Genomic DNA, 10,509 nt, shown 5'->3' on the forward strand with positions numbered 1-10,509 from the left:
AGTTACATCACCTGGGCTTATTACCTGAGATCTGTAAGCAATAACTGAATTGTACACCACCCACACAGACATAAATACACCTGTACTGAGCAGGTAACTGGACACATAAAGCAGATTAATACAGAACAGTTTACTGACCGTGTTCGTGTCCTCAGAGAAGAGCCGCTCCGACCAGAGTGAAGCTCCTGCAGCCATTATTATAGGCATCTTTAGTTTTGGAGGGAAATGCAGTAATTTCACGCGGGAAAGGAGCGAGACCGCCCCTTTTGGCGCGCACCGCCTGGATTCGTCAGAAATGCTGTAGGTGGGGCGGGACTTATTTTGCCTGTTTTATGTGGATCAGACCTGAAAATCATGGAACTGTTGAAGGCTGTTTAGCTCATGTAGTTGTTTAAGTAATGTAGAACTTTTCTGTTTGAGTTCCAGCTTGGGATTCTTTGTCTTGTCAATAGAGGGCAAAGTACAAATAATAATTGCCCCAACATAGATGAACAATTGTTTATAGGATTCAAATACATCATTTTCTTTTTAATGATATTTAATTTCTCAGGTCTTCATTTGTTATTAATCCCAAACTAACAGAAACTAATCAAGTTACATTACTTTGATATTGTAATCAGGTGAATTCAGGTAATCTGGACACCTCAGCTCAAATGTTACTGTTTTCTGTTCTGTACTTTTACCATAAAATTAATTAAATTAAATGTGAATGAAATCACATGACTTCATGGGGGTGAGGTCACAGAAAGGACAGGGCACGTGTACATATTATGTATACAAGAATCTATGTCTTACTTTTTTATTATATTGTTTATTTTTTACTATTATTGTTCTTTATTGTTAAATTGAACTGTCCTTAAGCTGCTGTGACACACAAATATCCCTGTTTGCAGGACCAGTAAAGTAGTTCTGATTCTGAATCTGAGTCAATCATGATCCCTGGGAATTGCACGACTTAATATTCTGATCAGTCATAAATAAGGAAATTATTCTAAGACTTTATGGCATTATGTTTGTTTTGGGACGTCACATGGTTCTGACATCAGAGCAGCCTAAAGTGCACTAACAAAGGAAAGTGTATCGACCCTGATGTCCAGTAGGTGGCGCCTGCTTGACACAGTTCCCCCAGGTTTGACAACTCCTATCTCCCACTGTCTGAGAGCGCACCTGAAAGCATCCCACTGTGTCAAAATCCCTAGCAGAGAAAAAGAATAAGTATATTTCACCAAACTTTGATGTGGAATAAAAAACGTTCTAACATAAGTAGTAAAAAATAATAATTATTGTTCTCTGGTAAGAATTTGATAAAGTATTACTCGAAAAGTACACAGTAAAAGTACTTTATATTGTGCATGCAGGTAGTCTGGGAAGTACTATGTTCAGCAGTATATGAATCTTGGACTACTTATGGAAAATGTGTTTTTTAATTTTCATTCCACATCAAAGTTGGGCAAAATATCCCCTTTTCTCTGTTAAGGACTCTGACACATTCAATTCTGACAGGATTTAATAAAAAAAATAAACTTTATTTCTATAGCACTTTTAAAAGCAAGGTTTACAAAGTGCTTTGACAGACAAAGCAAGAATACAATTTACAATTACAAAGGACGATAAAATAGATTGCATGAAATGATTTTAATAACAGAGGAAAAAAAACGTAGAACAGAACTCAAAGACAGTTGAAGTAAAAATAAACATACAAGGACCACATCACATAAAGGCAAGTCTATAAAAGTGGGTTTTAAGAAGTGATTTAAAAGAATTTAATAATATATTTTTAAAGAATATATACAATTGGAAGCTTAGATGTTGCTGGACAAACTGTAAGGAGCCATTTTACATAGTAAACAAGGATCTGTAAAATGATGGACACATTTTTTGGAGCATCGTGTCATAACTGGAGCCAGTTAGTCCAGTGAAATTTGAAAAGTCTAGAAGTCTCTGTTTGCCGTCTAACAAAGAACATAGTATTTCTAGTTTCGCCTAATTTGGCACAAATAATGGTTTATTACATCTGTATTAGATTACTTAGGGTATGACTGTGTATATCTACTGCATAATATTTCTATTTCTTTTTGTCTACATTGACAAAAAAGTACAGCTTATTACATATTATTAATGAACTCTGAAATAAAGGGCGGCCAGACATTTTGCTGGTGCTTTTCTCCCTCTCCCTCCCACAGAGAGTTTTCTCTATTCAAACTTACTTACGCACACAATTTCTTGAGAAATGTTCTAGTTTTGCATCTTAACCTTCAAGGTACCTTTCAAATTAATGTAATTGAGTAAAAAAGTACAATATTTACAATACTTTAATTTGTTGTGGAATAGAAGTGTAAAGTAATATAACATGTAGGAAGTATGTAGATAAAGTACTTGAGTTGATGTAGTTAGTTTCCACCATTTCCATAAAAATCACACCATGATCAACTGAGTTACTTTTCCTCCAACACGAGTCGTTGTATCATCAGCAGATAACAGCTGAGAGTGAAAACAAGTGGAAGCGCGGTGATGATTTCTTTAAATGCTTCTTTCATCATCAGTTCTTATCTGAAAGTGCTGCAGGCTGTCTTCAACTCGCTCCTGAAGATAAGTGAAAGATTGATCTTTGCCCTCTGGGTCCATTAATCATTCAGCTCTGGCACAGTGAAAGTCAAGGATTTAAAAGCTCCCAACAGTGAAAACTCAGAGAGGAATCCTCCGTCAGTGCAGCAACATGGATACTAAACAGCCTGAGGGAGCATCCAGAGATGAAGACCGGAAGAGTGGATTCATGATGAGGGTCAGGAAATTCAACCTCAAGGAAGTTTTGACCTGGTGAGTGGACGAGACGGGAAGAGAAGCAAGCTGGAGGGAAAAGTTAGTACAAACGTTTCTGTGTTTCTGTGGAGCAGAGATGAAGTCAGCAGTCTGAGGTGGAGAAGGTACACTTATGTTCAAACAGTGGTGCTGTTACTTTTCTGATATTTTAATTCAATTTTAGTAAAATTACTCACTTTAAAGTCTACTGAAGATTTTATGGAAAGTAACTTAATACATTTATTCAGTAACTGCACTCAACTTTTAGATACTTGTACTTTTTACTTGTGTATTTCTATTTCATACTTTATTTAACTGCAGTTCAGAGGTGAACATTACACTGTTTACTCCTGAATGAATCTGATAACTTAAGTTTCTTTGCAGATTAATAAAACAAAATATACTCAACAAATAAATTGGCTTATTATCATTAATTGATGCCAAGGACAAACTTAACAAGCAATGCTGCAGTGTGTAAAATAATTTAAACCATCATTACAAATCATGAAAGTGATCTACACATTAATGCATTGGTAATTACATTACTATAATATGATGTGATACAATATAATATTCATATTTCTGAAATGGTACATTCTAAATCATAAGTAATTTTACTAATTTATGCAGGCCTGTATTTTGAAGCGAGAACTTCTGCTCATTTATTTAAGTATAACAGATTTTTATTGATAATAGAGTAAAACTTTATTTACATAACCTCTTTCATGTTACAGCGCGCTTCACAAAACCAAAATACAAAGCACATAAAACCAGCTGAGAGCAACAGAGACTCAACCCAGAGAGCACAAAGAGAGTAAAACATGATTTTTGGTGGGTTTTGTCTTGGAACAGACGATATGATCTGCACTGTGGTGCTGCTTCTCTTCCTCAGTAAAAGATCTGTGCACTATTTAACAGACATTTAAAATGCAGTCAGGGTGAAGTTATTCATTCTTCAGCAGACACTCCTTGATGTGATGTATTTGTGCGAGTCTTAGGTGACACAGTCGAGGTTCAGTGATCTGTAAACTGTAAGTGATGACGTAAACAACACGATTGCTCGTGAAAATAATGTTGAAAAACAAAACATTTTCCTGTAGAAGAAGGAAGAATATGGAAGAGGCCACAGATGAGCTGGTAGATCGCTGCTTATTGAGCAGGTATTTGTTTTCGGTACAGTTTTCATTGTCTATGATATGTTTAGGTTGTTTAAACAAATGTTTATAATAGAAACCGATATAAGATAACAACAGGTCTTTACAGGGAGAGTTGATCATACGGGGAAACAACGATTCACTGAAGTGGTTTCATTCTGCTCATCTCTTTGAAAAAAATAAGCCAATAAGAACTAATCTGTTCTGGAAAATGTTTAAAGTGGACGAAGCTGAATAATCCTTGAAACTCCCTGGTGGACTGACGGATGTTGCTCTGTCTCTCAGGCAGTTGGCGAGGACGTTGGCGATGGGTCAGGGCCTGGCGGCGCTCATCTGTGGGACGGCCGTCACCTCTCAGTACCTCGCCACGAGCTTCGGTGTGAACACGCCGATGATGCAGAGCCTCTTTAACTACACCCTGCTGTGTGTCACCTACACCACCATGCTGCTCTGCAGATCAGGTAACACCACCTCTGAACACCTGAGAATAATACCTGTGATGTCGTCCTCCCTCAGTGAGCAGCAGCGACTCAGATTTGGTGGTGAAACAAACAAATGTCAGTAATGTTCAGTGGTGTTTCCCTTTAAAACGCAGGGGATGGAAATATTTTACAGATTCTGAAGAGGAGATGGTGGAAGTACCTCCTGCTGGGGCTGGTGGACGTCGAGGCCAACTACACTGTTGTTAAAGCGTACCAGTACACCACCCTCACCAGTATACAGGTGGGTGTCGTTTAAAGGTTAACGTTTATCTTATTTCAAGTCTACTACAACTTGTGTTTTCAAAAACTGTGGAAATTTTAGGTAAATTCATCTTGAAACGATAAAACTTTCATTTTTACATTAAGTCGATAAGAAGAGATTTCACGTTTATATTTAAATGTGTTCCTGTCTGACTCTCTGTCTCACCAGCTGCTGGACTGTTTTGTGATCCCGGTCCTGATGATACTGTCCTGGTGGGTTTTGAAGACCCGCTACAGGCCGGTCCACTTTGTAGCCGTCTGCATCTGTCTCCTCGGGGTCGGGGCCATGGTTGGGGCCGACCTGCTGGCTGGACGAGATCAGGGCTCCAGTGAGAACTTCCCTCCTATGAGTGTTGACTCGGAGCTCATCGATGCCCCACGCTTTAATTTGTTTAGCCGTTTATTCTGTGATGACTTAAACCTTCATCTACCTGTTTTCTTTACTTGATCTGTATTGATAAAATCACTCTCCTCTGCTGAGGTTGTTTTATTTTTTTGTGAACTCATTACTATATGCAGAAGCAACTAAACCTACAAGCAACTTTTAACTGGTCATGAAATTTAATCTTGATGTCTCTATATGACCTGTAGTTAATAAACAAGGTTGACTATTACTGAATAGTTAATATGGTTATTCTGAATATCTCGCCCTGCTTTAACACAAGACATGTACAGTAATATAACATCTTTACATGGGGATGGATTAATTATAGAGACAACAACAACAAATATGTGAGAAAATGTATTACAAACAAAACAAATTTAAGATTAATTCTTGATTTAACGTCTTCAACTCTTGCAAACGTAAAGAGAAATTTGACTAAACAGATTTTATTCCTCAGTAATGACTCGTCTCGTCCTTCCTCAGCCTCAAACATCCTGTTGGGTGACGGTCTGGTGCTGATCAGCGCGACGCTGTACGCCGTCTCCAACGTGTGTCAGGAGTACACGGTGAAGAACCTGAGCAGGGTGGAGTTCCTCGGCATGGTCGGCCTGTTCGGCACAATCATCAGCACCGTACAGATGTGTGTTAAGTGTGCGTGTTTGATCAGCGTTTTCAATCATTCAGCATTTTAATTAATCTGATGTATTTATGTTCCATTTGTTCAGGGTTGTCCTGGAGCGTAATGAAGTTGCTAAGATCCAGTGGAGCTGGCAAGTGGGTCAGTATTTATCCTGCAGAGAAACACTGTGATTTCCTCCTCTGATTCATTTCGCTCTACTAGAAAAACTTTGTCGTTCAGAAGTCTGTCCTTTGCTCAAGAGGACTTAAATCTCCCAGATCTCTGTGCTGTTAATCAAACTAAAGCTGGTTTAGATGGAGGATAGTCATTCCTTTAACATTTGAATTAGACTCCAAGCTAACAGCCGTGTGTTTGTCCTCTCAGGGCTTCTGTTCGCTGCCTACGCGTTGTGCATGTACGCTCTGTACAGCTGCATGCCCATCGTGATGAAGCTGAGCAGCGCCACCTCCGTCAACCTGTCGCTCCTCACCGCCGACCTCTTCAGCCTCTTCTGTGGGGTCTTCCTCTTCCAGTACAACGTGAGTGGACACACACACACACACACACACACACACACATCAGTTAAATTAAGTATGTTAAGCTATAGATCATCACTGGTCACATCCTCTCCAACATGTTGCTTCATCCTGCCCCAGTTTCTGGGTCACAGTGACCTGCTATAGTGACGCAGCAGTGTTAATGAACAATAATGAGGGTTAAAGTTTAATGTCAGGTGCTTGTGTTTTAACACAGCTGCCTGCATATAAACAGTTTATAATAAACATGTGAGTCCAAAGTTCTTTAAATGACCTTTTAAGAAGCAAAACTGGACATTTCATCATGTTCTGAGTTGGAGATTAGATTAATTTACTAGTGAAATACTAGAAGTATTTCTTTGACTTCATTTGGAGTATAAAGATACAACAAACTTCCTTATTACCTTGTTAAAAATGATTTTCAAATGATTTCAAAATCATGAATATGCAGATGTTGATCATTTCAAAAGTTTGACTACTGAACAAGAGACGTCTCCAACTTCACTGAAACGTCAGTCCTCAGTGTTTGTTTGCTGCAGGTTTCAAGTGTCCAGGCCACAGCTGTGTGAGCCTGACTGGCTGTGATGTCATAAAGCTTGTCCAGGTGTTAAACTATGATTTAAAGATATAATACAGAACATTTCCACATTCAAATATCTAAAAACAACCGGATCTTAATTATACATTCTGCTGAGCTGTGTACTTTATCCTAAATGGTTCCAACAACGTCAAACCAAAGAGTTTTTCTCACTTACTGGTAGATTTTCAGATCTGTAAGTTATAATCAATATTTTTAGGATAACATGAATTAGTTACAGGGTTTTATGTGAAAGTTGTCCCTCAAATATGAGCCTATATTGAATTATCACCTTCAAGGTGTTTTATTTAGTCTGTCCAGTCCAAGACTTTACTGTTTTGGTTCACTCTCACCGCCTGCAGCTGTTTTCAGAGAAATTTAGCAACCAAAGAGCCACATACATGCCTTAGGAGTCTGTAGTGACCAAACACTGAGCTACAAGTGAGTCAATATTAAACCTAAACTCACCAGGTGAGTCTAAACACGGCTCCAAATGAATGATAGTGTTGCTCCTTCACTGTTGAATGTGTAAATAAGCAGCTGTTTGCTGCAGGTTTGCTGCATCATCTTAGAAGGTGATGATATGTCAGCGTGTGTTTACAGCTTGATAAAAACTCAACTAGTCAAGATTTCAGTTGGAAGCCACTGAAGTAGCTGCAGACTGGAAAAAAACAACTGAAAGTGTCTCTTCCTCTGTAGATCCTGAGATTGACACTGGAGCTGCTGAGCTCAAAGTGTCGGTGCTCACCTGTCTGAAGCGGGTTCACATGTTTCAGTGCTCATCGAAGGTTTAAATAAAGTCTCTTCGAATCAGTTTCTGATCTCAGGGCTTTGAAAATGTTTTGTGGACGATGAAGCTTTCCCCCCTACTTTCCATCAGCTGGGGGTGTGTACACAATGACTGGAACTGCCACTTTATTATTTATATTCAGATAAATGTCAACCAATGAAATCAATCAGCAAGTTAAACAGAACGTGTTTCCCCCTGACTGCATCACCTCAGTTTATATAATTATATATGTCCTTTTCCTCAGTTCTCTGGACTCTACCTGGTCTCACTGGTGGTCATCCTCATCGGCTTCATCACCTTCAACGTTGTGCCAACACCTGTTGACCACACAGACTCCTCCTCCTCCTCTTCTTCCTCTTCTTCCTCTTCCATCTGTGAGGAAGATCACAACAACGATCCTGTGGCCACTCAGGATGACATCACCAAGCAGGAAGTGGCTGTGAGGATCACCACTGAGGAGGAGGAGGAAGAGGAGAGGAGGAAGAGCGACCTCAGTGATGCTGTTGGTCGCAGCACTAAGCTGTGAGCTGCAGCACAGAAACCTGTTGATGTGTCTCTTTTTTGTTAACACATTTATTTATTGAGTTTTGCTTTTATACAACAACGTACAGGCAAAATAGAAAAATAGTCAACACAGAAATATATCGTCGCTGTCCAGTCAAAACCACGTAATCTTCAAATAAACATAAAGGGGTGAGGAAAGAAATGAGAGCCGGATGGTTTCTGATTAGTCGCTGATAAACTTTCTTAGCTTATGAAACGTTCACATTTTGGAGATCAGTGGGTTTGATTGGACAGCAACACTATGTTTCCAGGAAACCTTCTGTCAGCAGTTCCAATCTTCAGATGGTGAGTTATGAGAAGGAGGATGCTGCAACACTGATGCACATCACAAACACTGTTTCTACCCAGTTTGTATATTGACAGTCAGATGGGTGTTGCAGAAAGTTGTGCCGGGCTGCTGCTGCTGCTGCTGCTTTGTCCTTAAGGATGCTGGGTCCAGAAAACAGAATCGCTTTGAGCAGCAAACAAGTCTGTGAAACCAGTTCAGACTGGTCCAAGCTGAAACCAGTTAGTGGATCACTGACTGGTGTGTGGATGCTGTCATGGGATCACATCCTTTAAGTACACTGACTGTATATATTCATATGTTTAGATGAGTGATAACAGATGCATGTGGTTGTGTTCTTATGTGTCTCCATCAGATCCACAAACAACATGCAGCAGATTAATGAGGAGAAATAAACACACTCAGACAGACAGCTCCCTTAGAAAATAATCACTATAATATTCTGTTATATTTTGGTTTTCAAAGTGTTTCCCTCATCAGGACCTGTGTGTTTATCACAGGAGATGTTAGTGATGAGGGATTTAATCCGTCCTGGTGAGATGGATGTTAAAGTTTAAATGTTGACGCTTGTAATAAAAGTTTGGGAGCTATAATCCAGTTTACTGATATTTTCTGCTTTTTCCTCGACTGAAGCTGCTATCAGACCTGTTCACACAACTTCTGTCACTCTTATATGAGCATTCAGAAATCAATATTTATTGTAGACATCAAAATGACTGATAGTGAGAAATAAAATGCAGCAAGATACATTTTCATTCATTTTGAAATACAATTTATTGAACATAATAAAAACAGTAAAATGTTCCAAGAATATTTAAAATGATAACAGCTCTTTACATGATAAACAGACATTTTCATATTATGAGATACAAACTGATCACATTATAACAGCAAACACTTCTTGTTGAAATGTGATAACTTATTGTTATAAAACATTTCATGTAATAAGATATTTTAATGGGGCGGCTGTAGCTCAGCGGGCAGAGCCGGTCGACTAGTGATCAAAAGGTCCCCACAGTGCTCATCAGTAAGGCCCTGTGATGAGCTGGCGACTTGTCCAAGTACCCTGCCCTCGCCCTGAGACAAGGCTGGGATTGGCTCCAGCAGCAACACCCCGTGACCCCATGGAAAGGGATAAGCAATGACAAGATATTTTAATGTTATTAAAGATATTTTACATTGTCATGTTAAAACAACATTTTTATTATAACAATAAACTTTTCACATTATAACATGATACTGAACTGTTTTTCTTTTTGTATCGTAGCGGCAACACGCTGCCGTTCAAAACACTACAGGCACTGATAAAAACTATGATGTGAACGGAGTTAATCTGACTTTAAGAAATATTTTGCACACTGAGAGATGAGTTACTTATAATAATTACAGTCAGAAGTAACAATCAACACAGTAAAAACTGGGTATCAACATGTATTGATCATTTATACAGATGACTGATACAGACCAAAGTATAATAACAGTTATACAGCACTAACAACACTACAAGATACAGTTATTATATATATATAAATGCATAAAAGCCAACTCAGATTCCTTCACATACAGTTAAAAAACAAAATCATCAGAACAAGATTTAATTTTAAGTAAAAAGATTAAAAAATACACCTTCAGTGGAAAGTTCAAAGATTACTTCTATATACTCACTATACATCAATATACATCCTTAAAACTATAATTAGTATTTCTGTTATTATCATTATTAATATTACAACTGTCAGCTATTTATTCCCATGCTATCAATATCAATAACATTATCACATTTAGTTTTATTTATTGCGACAATTTAATTTGATTTAATATTTTTTTATACAATGTTATTATGAAGTGTTACCCCTCTTTTTATCTATTTTAACTTACGTACTTAACAACAACAGGACAACAAGAAAATGTCTACTAGTCTGATAATAATACTACAACTACTATTATTAGTAATTATAATAACAATAATCTGTCTCCATCTTTCTCTCAAGTTTAACCATCAACATATAATATAATATAATATAATATAATATAATATAATATAATATAATATAAT

The 10,509-nt window shown here is 37.9% G+C and overlaps 1 protein-coding gene across 1 annotated transcript; it reads left to right on the top strand.

Moving 5' to 3' along the window:
* Positions 1-2,611: 2,611 nt before the first annotated feature.
* Positions 2,612-8,220, top strand: LOC119013405 (solute carrier family 35 member F2-like). Its single transcript, XM_037087900.1, has 8 exons — positions 2,612-2,817; positions 4,239-4,414; positions 4,549-4,676; positions 4,866-5,025; positions 5,565-5,721; positions 5,807-5,859; positions 6,085-6,239; positions 7,848-8,220. Exons 1-8 carry the CDS (start codon positions 2,717-2,719, stop codon positions 8,127-8,129), a joined length of 1,212 nt encoding a protein of 403 aa, XP_036943795.1. The 5' UTR covers positions 2,612-2,716; the 3' UTR covers positions 8,130-8,220.
* The last annotated feature ends 2,289 nt before the right edge of the window (positions 8,221-10,509 follow it).

This window comes from Acanthopagrus latus, chromosome 2 (genome assembly GCF_904848185.1).
Source record: "Acanthopagrus latus isolate v.2019 chromosome 2, fAcaLat1.1, whole genome shotgun sequence".
NCBI classification, from domain to species: Eukaryota; Metazoa; Chordata; class Actinopteri; order Spariformes; family Sparidae; genus Acanthopagrus; species Acanthopagrus latus.